The 16073-nt window shown below is 39.3% G+C and overlaps 2 protein-coding genes across 8 annotated transcripts in view; one reads left to right on the top strand and one right to left on the bottom strand.

The window, feature by feature from the left end:
* sick (sickie) overlaps positions 1–16073 on the bottom strand; it is a 186451-nt gene that overhangs the window by 76313 nt on the left and 94065 nt on the right. For all 7 annotated transcript variants that reach the window (XM_070211921.1, XM_070211930.1, XM_044394877.2 and 4 more), the window contains one exon: positions 7118–7410. In XM_070211921.1, coding sequence (XP_070068022.1) covers positions 7118–7410 — 293 coding nt within the window. The remainder of the gene's footprint in view (positions 1–7117; positions 7411–16073) is intronic.
* Positions 669–3224, top strand: LOC108055419 (solute carrier family 53 member 1). The gene is made up of 6 exons (XM_017138748.3): positions 669–805; positions 863–1203; positions 1451–1785; positions 1842–2549; positions 2607–2773; positions 2824–3224. The coding sequence occupies exons 1-6, from the start codon at positions 737–739 to the stop codon at positions 3133–3135; spliced, it is 1932 nt and encodes a 643-aa protein (XP_016994237.2). The 5' UTR covers positions 669–736; the 3' UTR covers positions 3136–3224.

Below are 16073 nucleotides of genomic sequence, written 5' to 3'. Positions count from 1 at the left end.
ACTGAGGTGAGATGGGAGTCCTTTTCGGCCACCCACTTGCTCATCATGGGATGCCGATGCCTGTAGACGACATTTTCCCGCTTTCCCAATATTCCTTTCTTATGACTAATGGCTAGCAACTGAAATCGAATTGTGGGACTCGATTGAAGCGTCGTTGAACTTAAAGAGTTGCCATAAAGCCAAAAGCCTACCCTTAGCCACCCCGTTTTACCAGGACTTTTCCTTTATTTTTAATAATAAACCCAAACGCAGTCACTTCAAAACAGGCGGAAAACTCGAAAAATACGGGGTATATATTTAGGTTTGCCTCAACATGAAAAGCCAAACGATTTCATGCAGGATGAGTTGATGATTCTGCGGACATCGTCCTCAAAAACAAAAGCGAAGTTGTCAACTTTTAAAGGAAAGGAAAGGGAAACGCATGTCAAAATTTGCGTGGGTTGTCCGCGGACAAAGGAAAATTTTTCACGTTGAAGGAAAGAGAATTTCTGCACCATAAAAGGGATGAAAATATCTACAATTAGAGATTTCAAGGGCGGTTGCGTTTTGAGCCAAATTATGGTTAGGCTAAAGATAATTCAGTTGAGCAAACTAATAATAATGCTTAAGGCCAATAGAAAGTGGTCAAAGAGGGTAAGTTTTCCTAGGATATAGTATTATAGAGATCGTAATAAACCTAGTCTTATTTGTCAAAAAATCTGAGCTCTCATAAAATCGAAACTAAAACCTTGTAAAAATGAAGTTTGGAAAAACTCTAGACAGGCTTATGGTGCCCGAGTGGCGTTACCAGTATATGAACTACAATGTAACTCAGGTTATTTTTCCCAATCCCCACACATTAACATTCTTATTTTTTTCCCAGGAGCTGAAGAGCTTGATACTGAATGCCGTGGAGAAAGCTCCAAAAAGTAGAAGCCAGGGGAATAACGCTTACTACAGGGATTTCGAGATACTCTTCTTCAACACCTGCAAAGAGGAGTTAACCAAGGTGAATGACTTTTTTGCCTACAAACAAGCGGAAGCGCATCGCAAATTGGCTACTCTCAAATACCAGCTAACACTTACGGCCCGGCATCGCAGCCAACAGGATCCACGAGGATCCTCGACTTCCAGGGCATCCACTACTTCAAGGAGCCATTTAGATAACCGGAAGACGCAGCCCGTTAGCAAACTCCGACTGGCCATGAGTGAGTTTTATCTAAGGTAATTGTATCTCATATAATACATTTTCGCAAACTTCATTACATAAAAAAATTCATAAAACGCGAGTTCTTCAGAACCAAAAAGTAGTTCAAAACTTTAATAGCCGTTGAACCACTCAATTTAAAGCTAAAAACTTTAAAAGTTATTAAACGCGAATTCTTCAGAACCTTAAGAAGTATAAAACTTCAAGAATCACTGAATCACTCAACTTACAAATATTTCTTTTAACTAACATATTACTCTTTAGCCTTATTATGCTGCAGAATTACCAAATGCTGAATATAACAGCCTTTCGAAAAATCTTGAAAAAGTACGATAAGCACCTAAAGTCAGAGGCTGGCTCGGTTTGGTACGAACGATTTATTCTGAGGGCGAGCTTTGCATTGACCACGCAGTTGGAACGGATGATAGTGACCACGGAGGATCTGTACACGGAGCACCTGGCCAATGGAGATCGGTCGAAGGCAATGGCCAAGTTGCGAGTGCCGCCTTTGGGCCAACCAACACCGCCGCTTCATGTTTTTTGTGCCGGCTTATTTTTGGGTCTGTTTTCGGTGGCTGCTATAATTTGTGTGATTTCATGTGGGTGATATTTATTGTAGTAGGAAATACTTTTCTTAAAGTTTATTTTTTTTCAGATTTTTGCCTAGACTTGAGCCCAGAGTTCAGGTTTAGGTTTCTCAGCCTGTTCAGAGGACCCATTTCGGGCATATTCTTTGGCTTCAGTCTGGCTATCAATATAAAAGTTTACGAGAAGAAGGGCATTGACCACGTTTTGATCTTCGAGGTGGAGCGAAGGGATGCTGTGGGTGCCATGCGAGCCCTGGAAATAGTCAGTTTCTTTGGTTACCTTTGCACGCTGAGCATTTTGCTGTACTTGCTCCATAAAGAGTTCTTTATAAGTGAACCCTATTATATACCACTCGTTCAGGGCGCAATTGTGGTTGTACTGTTCCTCAACCCCATACACATTGTGTACTACTCGGCCAGAATTTGGCTAATGACCATTGTGGGTCGCATCATTTTGGCCCCCTTTTTCTTTGTGAATTTCGTGGACTTTTGGGTGGCGGAGCAGTGGACCTCGTTGGTCATCGGAATCGTGGATCACTATTATCTCATGCGGTTCTATGTGCGATATTTTCTGGGTCGCAGCGATTCCTTTGAGTTTGAACCCGACTATGCGGTGCCCGTCATTCGATGTCTGCCGGCTTGGTTTCGATTTTGCCAGAGTTTTCGGCGATTTAGGGACAGTGGATCCAAGTCCACGGACTATCTGATCAATGCATTGAAGTACTTCCTAACCGTAGCGGAGGTGGTATTTTCGACCATCCAAATGGAAACGAATGGTGAGTGTTTTAAAAGTGTATTCAGTTTACCTCAAATTTTAATACATTTTATTTTAGGCAAATACAATAATCTTTTTGAGAATCCCTGGACTTGGGCCTATATAACCATATGCATTATTTCGGCCATATATTCGCTGCTTTGGGATTTACTGATGGACTTTGGTTTGTTAAGAGTGTGGAAGGGTGAGAACCTCTTTCTGCGCGACAATCTAGTCTATCCAAAGGTAAAAGCTTACAACGTAATAAATATTTTTTAACGAATAATTTTTTATAGTGGTTCTACTACTTTGTGATTGTGGAAAATACTCTGCTGCGTTTTGTTTGGGTTTTGGAGTTTGTATTGGTCTATCAGGAAGTAATAACTCCCTTTAATGGCAAATCGATTATTTGTTTTAGCGAGATAGTGAGACGTTTTATATGGAATTTTCTGCGCCTAGAGAATGAGCATTTGTATAATTGTGGGCAGTTTAGGGCCACGCGAGAGATCATATCGAGATTGGATCCCCAGGAGGAAAGGTTCTTGGAGGATATGATGGATGATACGGAGAATTTGGGAAGGGAAAATCTTGATAAAAAGTATTTTTAAGCTGCTTTATTATATCTTGTTTTTGTAATGTAAAACATATTTGTAAAATAATAAATCACCGAGTTGAAAATTCTGTTCCCCCACCTTTCAATGACTTTATTCCTTTGGCCAATTTTCCTTTCTAACTCCTCACTCTGCATTTTCTCACTGCTTCAATTGCCAACAATTGACAGTCAATGAAGCGTAACCCCAACTTCGGCTCACCCGTTCGGCTCTGGGCACACAAATTGAATAAAATTAATCTCACATTTACGAAATTAAAACCACAAATGGAATTATAAATTCAGCACAGAGGAGCAGACCATGTGGAAAAAACCAAGCCCGCAGGACAACAAAAGTTAAGCCAGACGAGGCTGAGGACAACAAGGATAGAAGGACCGAAGGACAAGGGGACTTGACAATTTGCCAGTGAAGAGTGGTCACAGCCAGGATGAGTGCACTTTGGTTGGAGCAGGAGGAAGGACATCCTGAAATCCAGGGATCCTGGGGGATTGGTCCTTTCCTTGTTCATGGTCACGCATAAATGCATGCGAATTAGAGGAACACAGGAACACACGCACGTGGGCGAATTTATCCCATTTAGAGGGTGGATTCGGGAGCCATTCTCCAGCCTCTATGGGAATTTACTCCCCCTTAAAGGACCTCGCCCCGCCCTCGTCTTCAGGGGTTACTTTGGAGCCAATTCCAGAAGGAAAGCTCGCTTACAACTGCTATAAATACAATACATATTGCTGGCATGTCTGCCAAAGCAATTTGCAGTTATAAATGGTGGGAGTTGTGCACTTCGGGGTTTCGGATCGTCATCAGCTGTTGCTGAAGTCTTGAGTAAATTTAACGAGATTCCGGATATAAATTCAAGTGCTGCTTGGCAATGTGTCTTCCTGTTTTAATTATGTGCGTCAGTGCAACGTGTTGCTCCTGCCAGCAGGTTGTCCCCAAACAAATCACAGTCAGTGCTTTAAAAAATAGAAAAACTTGTGAAGTGCCATGAAATTGGAATTCCCCAAAAGCAAAAGCAAACCAAACCCCCAGCCTCGGCTAAAAACAAAATTCAGTGGCAGCTGCCGTTGTTAAAATGCTTTTGAATTTTGCATTGGAAAAATTCCTGGCAACGAATGTCGCTAATGGTACACGGAAAAAAATAATTTAAATAAATAAAATACTCATGTCCTTAATAAAAATTTGTGTACAAATTGTTTTTATGCCTTGAATCGATTTTAATTAAACCTTGAAGTAATATTTTTTTTAATTATAATTGCAATCATCAAATATTTCTTTTAAGACTTAAAGTTAATTGAAGAGTTAGTGCTAATTTTAAAGCTTCTCTCAATAAAATTGCAGTCTCAATTTAAGAATATTTTTAAAAAATTCTTGACTTTCTCAAGTGTTTATTTAGGTGTACAATTTTTGGGGTTGCTATTTTGTCACCGTTCCGGGTGGCTGGCGGGGAACCCCCGAAACCCCCCTTGGAGGTGGGTCTAGGTCGCCAGACCGCAGACATTATAAACAACGCTCCGGAGGGTCGACGGCAAGTGAAAGTTTTATGGCGCAACTTTAAATGAACCGCTGCACCCTCCTGATTGCGACTCGTCGCCTACCACAAACTAGGCGCAAGGACGACCATAAAAATCCTTTGTAATTTATTTGTCTGCTCGGCCAAAAGCGAACGCAAAACATTTCCGTAACGCATTTAAATTTCATAGTCAGTGAAAGTCATCAACACATTCAGCCGGGTCCCCGAGTTAAACGACCAATTCGATGGAAAAAGGGGGGGAAATGGGGGCAGGGGCGCCACACAAAAGCTTCCGCTTCCTGTCTGCAACTCCAAGGATTTCCCCGGGGGTTGCAAACACGGAGCTCTAAAGGAAACCCCCGAAACTGGAGTCAAAACCGAAGACCTCCCCACAGACATTGGGCAAATAAAGTTTTCTAATTTTGCCATCTTCTTGCTTTGAATTTTTCAGAGAGCACTTTGCGGGGTTCTTCCCCCTGGCTGAGATTTTCCTCTCTTTAAACTTGTAGCACGCCAATTTTGTTTGCCTTTCTGGAGTTTTCCCTGCCATTTTCCTGATGACATCTGTTGGTCGAGGTGTGAGGCGGAAAGCCCTAAAAAAAAGAAGCCAAAACCAGGACCCAACTGCCTGTAATTTCCGGCAAACAAACCAATAAATCATATTAAACTGGCTAGGAATTCTAGGAAAGCGCAGAAAGCAATGCGTGCCGGATGTCTTATGACGGTCTAAGCGAAACTCAAAGGAAATCTCTGACATTGGATATGCAATTTTTTGGGCGGCTTAACGGGGAGGATTTCGGAATCGAAGGGGCGTTTCGGCAAAATAAGAAATTGAGTTACGACAGCGGTGTAGATTACATTTTGAAAAAGGCTGGCCGAATTATTTGCAACTTAAAAGTTGTAATTCATTTAAATTCGGGTCAGTTGGAAAAGAGGACCCTTAAATTAATATGGTATGCTAAAAACTAAGGAATTATCCCAAATATACATTTTGTTCCTTTATTTAAAAAAAGGTTTCTAAGTCTATAACTTATTGTGTCTTTAAAAAGAACAGTGTAACGCAAACCCTTTATTGGCCTATTTGTTAGAAATTAATACTTACCAGAAATTTTTAACACATTATAATATACAAAAGGCAACTTAGTTTCAGAATCTAAAGTCAAAATAATCGAGGTTCTACTGTTTAATATCCTTGTCACAAGACTTATCCATCAAAGGCGACACCTATGGTTACCCTAAGTACTTACAGTCGTAAAACACAAGATGGCTACCAAAAGCGGTCACTGCCGATAGAGGGCGTAAAGTACGTAAGGTGAAGTATATTGTATTCTACAATTTTTTGACATCTACACATTCTCCAACTTGGAAATTTGTAAAATATGGTAACTTTAGAAATAATATATGTAAAATGTAAAACTTAAATAAAATATAAGTAAAATATAAGGGTAGTGGGAACAGTTTTTAAAAGCGCCATCTATTGTGGGTGTACTGAAAAAAAGAAACCAAAGGGGGCGCTGTTCACAAATTAAATAGATCAATTCGAATTATTGTTGTCGACCATCAGATACCCATTACTGAGCAAGCGGTTATTCCAACAAATACAATAAACCCTTTTACTCTACGAATAACAGGAATAATATTTTCACATGTATAATGACGCTCAGATGTTGTGCTTTAATCTTATAGTTACCGGAAAAGAAAATCCCAACTTTTCGGACATTTCTTTGCGCCAATCAATTCAAAAAAGGTTTTTTCTTTACATTTTTTGAATTGCTGATAGTCCAAAACATTACATTTTTGATAAAATGTTCTTATCTTCAGCGAATTCTGCCTATATTGGCAGAATTGAAAAACTGGCTGAAATTTGTTGGAAGACAATTTAGAGACGTTCAGACGGTTCCGAAAACTTCGATCGATCCTGGCAGAAATATGAAAATAAATTCGGAGATAAAAATTGGGAATTTTTCTTGGCAAATACCCCAAGAACTTTATATTAAACTTGAAATGGTAGATGGATCCTCTAGCTACGCTCATTTTAGTCGTTTTCGAATCGAAAGCGAGAAAGAGAAATATCAGCTAAAATCGCTAGGAACATATGTATTCTGGTACAGCCGGAGACTTGCTTCCAGTTCATGAGCACCAAAAGTTCACCAAGTTCGACAGGGATAATGATAATAACCCTTGTTTTAACTGCGCTAGTATTCAATTCGGGGGCTGGTGGTTCGAAAACTGTGTTGAAAGGTAAACATTTTTCATATGGTAATGTACTACATACTACTACTAAATGATATTATAGCTTCCTTAATGGAAAATACTACGCACAGGGTCTTTCAACCACGACCAATGGAATTTATTGGGGTTCTTGGCACAACTATTCTGAAGACTCGCTTACTTTTGTAAGGCTGCACCCAATCAAATTAATTTCTTAAAGCTGAAATTTTTTCAAAAATATTTTCGAAATTGACTTACCGGTTCACCATCTCATTGCCGTTTTCCAGAGACTGGGCCAATTGTTGGGGCGTTTGCTGCTGCTGCTGATCCTGATGATTCTTATCCTCCCTCGATGAGGAGCCCACTCCCGCGCTGCAGCCAACGCCAATGGATTTGGTCTGTTTGGCCTGCTGTTTGAAGCGACTCAGGGCGAAGAAGAGGGCGAGGACGGCTTTCAGGCGACCGGCACAGATGTCATTGGTGGTGATGTTCTCCAAGCCGCCGACCGACTGACTGCGCAGCACATGCAGACACGAGTTGACGTTGTCGAACTAGCCGGGAAATCAAGGAAAAGCGGGATGCAAATGAAATCAAAGCTCGGAAAATGCCAACACTTAAAGCTATTTAAGTACGCTGATGATTCATTGTCGGAGCTCTTTGAGCCAGTCTAATATAAATGTAAATCCCCGAGCCGTTTTTATCGCCGGGCGCCTTCGATGTCGTGATTTTGACATGACTTCCAAATGAGGCGCCCCAACACCGATATACAAATGCGTTTTTTATGGCTAATTTGCCCGGGCAGTCTTAACTGCTTCACGCACACGACTGGGCCAGAAAAACCCTTCGAATCAAACCAAAGCCCGAACGAAACAAAAAATTGACATTAAGATAAAGTGTTCAGACATCAACTGCCCCTCTTCAGCACCCTTTACCATTTGTCAACACCAGGAGAACATAAGATGACAGGTCGCACGACTTCGAGATACTCTGGGCGGGGATTAAAGAAAAGGTTGGGGTAGTCTTAAAATGAATAAAGAGGAATCCGTTCTGGTTTTCGAGAACTTAAATGATTTTACACCGTTACCGTTTATGGATTATAGAGTTCAATATTCTTTAACTTCCATAACTTAGGAAATAAAAAAACCTAGAAGACAAATTTTATATTTTTGAATAATTTTTTAAATGATCTTATTACATGAGAATTAAAATTGATTTATTACAACTAAAAGGATTAACCAAATAAATCTTAAATAAATCCAGAAATTTGTTACATAGAAAAAACATGTCAATCTGTTGACCCAAAAAGAACTACAACATTTTCCCAGACTAAAAAAATCTACACAACTAACCACTTTGCCGAGATGCCCGGATAACCGAAAATGCTGTACAGAATATTGTCAACATGCTTCCGAAGAGCTTCACGAATTTGTCTTTTGTATATTGCAGAGCACGATATTTCATATTTTTTCTCCACTTTATCACAGTGGCCGCAGCAATTTAAAAAAGACACAAAAAGCGTACATATAGTTAAATAGAACTGAGAGGCAAATGTCGAAAAATCAAACTTGACAACTGACATGACGGCAGACAAATGACAAACGTCTGCCGGCTGTGTGCACTCAATTTGCTGGTCGAGGAGTCGAGAAGTCGAAACTGAGATGAGAACGAGAGCCGATGCAGCTTCCAAGGGCCAGAAAGTTATCTACATCCAGGGGACAAACTTTAAAAGGCTGCCAAAACTTATATGGCAAACTTTGTAATAACTTTGTGAGAGACAAAATGGCAGCAACTTTGCGCCCAATGACTTTGGCAAACAATTGAAAAACTCCAATCGCAGATAAGTTCAAGTTCAATGCCGCGCCATTATGCGTATCTGCCAGATACTTTCTACTTGCAACTTGGTCTTTCGCCCCCTGTCAACATTAATATTTGGCCAAAGTATCTGAGCCGGGGCTCACTTTGCCCAATTTGTTGCATTATAAATTGAGACAATAAATTTACATTAATTTTTGCTTTCTTTACTTTGTTCCTGGCAAATGGGGCCATTAGTGGAAGGAGGCGAGCTTCTTCTAGTTACATTCTAACAATTTGTATCTGCTGCCTGTTATCGATGGCTGTATCTACTTCTGCTGATAGATAAGTTCTGTCAAACGCCACATTAACTTTTGTAGTTGCCGATGAAAGTTTTGCTGTCTTTCAAACAAACTTCAATTATTACGATGTTGCACTAATTGGTAAGAGTTTGAACTTTATCTTGCAAAGTTACTAATGGGTTTAGGATTTTGTACAGAAATCTTGGCTAGACAATTGTTTAATAATTGTATTTAAGAATGCTTAATGCTTGGAACACATTTTTTTAAAATAATTTTTTAACCTTTTTTTAAATTTAAAAATTAAACAAATCATTTGCCTTCGTAACGCATTTTTCCTACCTGCGTTTAATCAAGCTGTCTAACTGCGATTGAGCCAACAGATCGGACCATTTGTTATGGGCATGTTAATGGGGAACTCCTCCATTAGCTCGCCCTGACAACATCATTTCTCTCCGCGGAACCCTGGCTTTTACACCCGTTTCGGGGGGCAAGCAATATCGCTCGATCAATCACGCGCCGCGTTGACAGCTGCAAGTGTCAAACAGAGCGGTGCACTTATTTACTATGCTCCACAATGAACGCCGCCCACAGTAGCCACAGAGCACAGTAGCTTCGTGCACTTAGAAAATATTAACATTAAAAATAACAAATTAACATTATTTTCTTATTGGTAAGTTTTCCGAATTTTAAATATTTGTATTTATTTTTGAAGGAATTTAAAAAAAAATTAAAAATAATATAATTTTAACAGAGAGATGGAAGGGATTGAACTCAGGACGTCCTAAAAATCTTTTGTTATGAAAGCATTATTATTCCCAATATTTTATTATTTATTAATTTATATCCAAAATGTTATTAATTTTAAAACATTTCTTTTCAAAAGCTATAAATTTGTTATCAAATTTTAAAGTGTACCCACGGGTCGCTCAAATCAAGAACACGGGTGTTTGTGGCACAGTTAAGACCCATTGAATCGCGTAGTTGGCGCAGGCAAAGTGCATTGAAACCCCGACTTACGTAATGTGCAACAAAAGTCAAATAAACCACAATAGCTGGGCAGCAAAAGGAGGAGGGGAAGGAAAATGCAACGAGATGCGGCAGCTGTTGCCTCTCCAAAGAAGACGCCAAAACCGCAACTTGAATGCAACGAAATCGCGAAACCGATACGATACTCCAGCAAAGTCTGTCGAAGCCACACGGAGCAAGGAGCCGCACTCAGATACTCAGATGCCCAGAAACAAACGGGTTGAACAGCGAAATATTGGGAAATGTACTGGCTCTCCTTGCAGCCCCACTCCTTTTGGCCAAAAAAAAAATAACGAAGAATAAAAGAGTCGAACAAAAATAAATGCAAATAATATTGTTCACATTGAAGTTGTCAATTGCACCGGAGAGCGCGGGTCTTATCAATGAACCCTCCAACGAATGGGTAAACAGTGGTTCAAAAAGTATAACATCTAAATTATCGTTGAAAAATATTTAAAAATATTTATTATAAATATTATTATTTTTTAGCAAGTTCTTTGAATTTTTCTTAATCAATTTCTTGCATCTTTTAAAAACATTTAAAGTTAATTGCATCAAACTACTGTTGTTTATCTTATGCCAGCACAAATAAACGCTTCAGGACTCTAGCAAAGTTATCTTTCATTTAACAATAAATTCAGCAGAATCCTATTTACTTTTGCACATCGCTTGAGCAATTTGAGCACTGTAACGATATGATGGGACTTTTCAACTCGCCTTCTGTGCGATCGAAAATGAAGACAACAAACTGGCCAAGTGACGCTTATTGTCACAGGATGTGGCGTCATTAAAGCCGAAATGTGGGTGAAAAGGGGGGATGGATGTAAGGAAGAGGAAAAGGACGAGGTCCTGGGGCAGAAACTGCAGCAGCCATTATTGACATTCTTCGATTTTTCTATCTTTGTGTTTGTGTGCCAAGCGCAGAGAATTTCTGAATTGCACTCGACGCATTGTGTTGGTGTTGGCCATGGTCCGAGCCCAGTGAGTCTGTATTTAACTGCTTTTCCCCATTTTCCCCCTCTTTTCCTCATTTAATGCGAATTTATCGCAGAATGCAGGGCGCTTCTCCTTTTATCCGGGACTCGAGACTCGGGGCTCCGCCAAAGGATTAAGAGTGGTCAACAAAGACGACGTAAATGAAAAGGCAAACGGAACTGAACTGAATCGAACCAACTGGTTGCTCTGCTCTGCGGCCAGGGAAAGTCCTTTGTTAATGGCGCTAAAGAGTTGGCCGTTCGGCCGACAGGACATCATGTTGGCCGGCCGCTAAAGTCAACTTATGCCAATTCAATACTCTATATACGTATATGCACATTTTATTTCGTTTGATTTATACACACTTTAAAGCCCACTGCTATAAATCAACGTGGGAGTCTGCTTCCCAGCCCAAAAAGCCCGCGGCCAAGCCCCTTTTTTAATTAACCGCCGGCCAAAGGAATTATACAACAAAAAATCCGAAATATATGCGTGTTTTCGTCTGCGATTTCGGCCACAACAACAATATGGCGATATCTGTGAATTTGTCAGGTGGTAGAAGCGAAAATTGAATTGTTTAATGGGCATTCGCTTGGCAAATTGTATGATTAATCGATGAAAATAAATAATTGAAACTGAATTTTCAGAAATGATTTTTTTTTTATGTTTGTGAATTTTTAAGAGCATTTTTAGTTTTTGGCAGTTAGTTTTAACTATTTTGACTTCAGTTTAAATTTTCTACAGGAATAATTACATTTCGCAGAACAATAAACTACATCCATCACAGTTCTCGCAATAATCCCTTTTGTAGACCAAAAGCTCTCTCAAATCAATTAACTACTAATTAAAAGCTCAAAGTCACACACTCCATTCCATTTTCCCAGCAAGGATACAATAGATCCTCGAGCTGCATCATAGCACATCACAGACTTCTTGGCATTCGGAAATCAATAACCAAAATCCACACAAATTCTTCGAATCACTCAAAATGAGAAAATTCCAGGGCAATGATAAGCAGACAGACAATTGCATTTAGACACTCGCTCGATTGGGAATTTGGGAATGCGGAAGGGCAGCGCAAAATGGCAAAACAATTTCAATAATTTCAAGTGTCCTTCGTGGCACTCCGACAGGAGTCACTCACACTCACACTTGCACTCCCAAGGACTCGAGAGCGATTTCGGACAATTGTCGCCAAAGTCACGACTACCAAAAGGGCGATAAGAAATGGCTAAATAAAATAAAAATAAAAATCAAATGAAATTGTGCGGGGGAGTGGGTGAGAAGACTGAGACTAAGACTGAACTGTAAATTCAATTTACGAATCACTGAAAGTGCAACACGCGTACTGCACAATCCATTTTTTTCGGCTGCCTTCGATGGTCAGCGGCCAAAGGCCAAAGCGAAATGCGATTTGATTGAAGTGAAGAAATGTAATTGAAATTGCCGGACATATGTGTTTGCCGGAGACAGGCGAAGGCGTAGAAAGAGTTCGGGGACGGAGCAGTTCGAAGATAGAGCCAGTTTAATTTGGCAAGTGCAATCAAGTGAAAGTTAAATCGGCAATCGACACTGCGATGGGACTTTAAACACTTGACCCAAGTTGGTTGGGAAATTTAAGTTCTTATAGCTGAAGTGGAAATCAAATATCCCCACTTGAAGAATTCTTAAGTACTTAGAATAAAAAAAATATTACTTTAAACTATTATATTTCCGAAAAACATGTTTAAGCATTAAGAATTATTTTACATATTTATGAAAAATATAGAAAAATGTGTTCGAAGCTATTCATTAATTTTTAATTACATTTTAAATGTTTGGAAATTCGACAATGTTCTCAATGTTATATTTAGAACGTATTCCCATCTTCATGATATGCTTAAATATATTGCCTAAAGTTAGCGCAACATGAAGGAAGTGTAAACGGAACCGAGCGTTGTAAAACTTATAATTTCCTGCCAAAAGTAATAAGTGTTCCCGGGAAACTTAATTCCTGTTCATATCAATAAAGTTAATAGGAAACTTGTATGGTTTTCTAAAGACTCTGGGGACCTCCTCCCACTCGAATTGCGCAGCCCAAACTCCGGCATTTCCGCCGTTTCCTCCCCTCGCCGATAAATTTCCCAGCAGCCACATCGTTACATTCCACTGTGTTGAAATATTTAGTAAGATTTCAGCGTATTTGCAGCATTTGTAGCAACTTTTCAGCAGGCAAACGAAATCACTTTCAGGGCTTCACCACCCCGAAAATCGTTTCTATAGCGACCTTTAGCAAAGTGCGTGTGCTTCGGCGCATTAAATTGATTGCGATAAAAATTTCTCCAAGATGAGACGCGGCCAATTTGAGTTTAAGTTTTTCCCCCGCCACACTTCTTTTGGTTTCCATTTTATATACATTTTTTCTAGAAACTGTAGCAGAAGAAAATGAAATTATTGATAAGGCCAGGGGAGGAGCTTAAAGGCGTCTTAATAAAAATGCAGCCATGTGATGGCGATGACGATAGCTATCGGTGGCTCAGGAAATGCCAGGGAAGGAAGGAAAAACTAGTGAAAAACGTAGGTAAGCACACACACGGTCACAATTTAAATATGTATTATGATTATTTACTGCCAGCGCAAGTTAAATAAAAATACGGTGGAAAATAAAAATAAAATGTGCATAAAGAGGGTCTGAGCTCGAGATGATGATAAGCCCGGGTTTGAATGGGGAAATGGGGGAAATAGGGGAAGGCATAAGCAGCAGGCAAATTGCACACGCAAGCCCCTCAATTTCCTCCTGCAGATTCGAACGTCTGTTCCCCGGATTCCCTGGTCCAAAGCCTCCCCTCGATCCTCCTCCTTCTGCTTCCCGCCTAGATTAGCCTTTGTAGATATGGTATGCTAAGGTGCCGCTCCATTCTGCTCCACGTTTCGTTTCACTTCAGGCTGCTTTCAATAGGCGTCCGAAGAAAGTGCAGCGAAGGCTAAGAGCATTCGCAGCGAACGTGTTTCCATTTTGCACTTGTGCAAATCGGGGACAGGGATTTAGAAGGGACGTTTGTCCCATACAAATGTCGCAATTTTATTGATACCATTTAACCAAGCATTCAACTTCGCAGGAAGACAATTTTATTCTAATTAAAATCGATTTATTCTTATGAATTGAGTCAAAGTTGCTTATATATTGTGAATTCGGCAATTTGAGTTAAATATTTCAATTAGCTTATTTTATTTCAGCATGGCTCTTAAAAAAGTTTGATCCATTAAATAATAGCTTCCAAACAAAAATTATAAATATTTTGACAATTATTTTGTCTTTTTTCTAACCTTATTTAAATTTTTCTTGAAAGGAAAATGGTTTTAAAATCTTTCCAAAATGAAACCATGGATATTCTAGCCCTTTATCATTTGATTTTTATAAGTTATGGCAAACCAAAGTTTTATGTTTGGTCACCTCTTAGTTTCCGTAACCTTTTAGTTTTCAATAATCTTTCTTAAGCGCCAATTTCTGAATTTCTCTTAGTGTATTAAGCGCTTTGTACTGCATTTGCCATTGGCACACAATTGGGTGAATTCTGTTTTTTTTTCCTGGGCTGTCGGGTCGCAACACCATTTTAGCCTTAGCTACGCCTTAAGTTATGCTGTGCAAGTATCGCCTTCCGCCCGGACCTCCCACTTTCAGCCACTTTTGCCACCCAACAGCCAACCAACATCCAACATCCAATGCCGCTCTAAGCTGTTTTCATTTTTATCCTTCGCGTTGCGATGCGAATGTTTAGATTGCGAGAAATTGCAAGTTGCGTCAAAATATTTACACCGACTGACACGGAATGCAAGCTAATATTATGGCGAATGGAAAAGGGGTTAGCTGGTATAAAAACTAAATTCCCCGCAAAACAACGAGCTCAAATTGGCTGCGACGCGTTGGCAAGGATCAAAACGGACGAAATTTGTAAAATTAATTAGAAATATCAATATGCGTTCGGAGTTTGTTTCACGCCCGGCTGCCTCAATGGGCGAATGGAAAAATATTTGCCCTGGTCGCAGCAGCACTTTGAAAACTCACTAATTGGCTGGCTGGTAATCACTGAGCACAAAATATGCCCATAAATATGTATGAAACGGCGTGCAAAAATCATATAATTAATAACCAGTCATTTGTTTGGGTGTCGACATTCACCCCACCCACAAAATGCAAACATTTTAAGTTTAAATTTCATTTTGCCCAGAAGAGCAGCCATGGCAGGCTGCAATTTGCATTGTTTGCATAATAGTCAAAGATTCGTTTGTTTTACAAATTTACAGATATAAAATCAATACAAATACCGTGTTGGTGAAACGTCATTAAGCCCACTCACCTGCAATGAAAGAGAAAAATGCCTGGTCAGAAATGTGGAATATTTGAATATGGCCAAAGTGTTAAACTTTAAAGCGAATATAAAGAATATTTGCGAAACGCCAAATAAATGACAATGAAAAAATATGGAATATGTTGAGAGCGTGAGCTGTTTTCATATTGATGGTTAATCGTGACAGCCATTGAAATACAAGCGAGAATACGATGAAAAATGAAACATGATTGCTTTTATTAAGGGATATTTGATGGTCTTGCCCTTAAAAATTAATTGTAAAATCATTAAAAAGAAGAATAAAAGAACAGAGTATAGGTTCCTTTTTATTCCCTTCCAAAAACGTCAATCACAAACATGTATTTTCAAGTTATATCAACTTTTGTCTCCCAGTTTTTTGCCAAATCGCTGATAATATATTTTCAGCTTGCCGCAAGTGCTATTCACAATATCTTCTGTTGAAAATAAAGCAGCATAATACATGAATATATATTACCAAATATATTTTGCTTCATTTTTACTGCAATGCATTTTTCAATTACTTTTTTTTCCTTTGCATACATTTTATTTCGATATTTTATCCCGTTTGGTTTCTCTTTTTTTCTACCAGCAGAGAGACTCATAAGTTTTCGTTCGATTTTGGCGTTTGTTGTAAAACGAAATTGATATTTTATGGCCATGCTCATCTGGCCAAAAGGAGAAAAAGGGGTAAATGGCAGGAAGCATACGATTTTCAAGGTTTATGGCGCGTGTATCTGTTAGATACGTTCCCCTATACTTTTCCATGTTATT

The sequence above is a fragment of the Drosophila takahashii genome, chromosome 2L (assembly GCF_030179915.1).
Source record: "Drosophila takahashii strain IR98-3 E-12201 chromosome 2L, DtakHiC1v2, whole genome shotgun sequence".
Taxonomy (NCBI): domain Eukaryota; kingdom Metazoa; phylum Arthropoda; class Insecta; order Diptera; family Drosophilidae; genus Drosophila; species Drosophila takahashii.
The sequence above is the reverse complement of the archived record's forward strand: the minus strand, read 5'-3'. Positions and strand labels throughout refer to the sequence as shown.

Coding starts and splice junctions, on each gene's coding strand:
- LOC108055419 (XM_017138748.3), top strand. CDS start 737: ATGAAGTTTGGAAAAACTCTAGACAGGCTTATGGTGCCCGAGTGGCGT. Junction 806..862: donor ACCAGTATATGAACTACAAT/GTAACTCAGGTT, acceptor TTTTTTTCCCAG/GAGCTGAAGAGCTTGATACT. Junction 2,550..2,606: donor CATCCAAATGGAAACGAATG/GTGAGTGTTTTA, acceptor ATTTTATTTTAG/GCAAATACAATAATCTTTTT.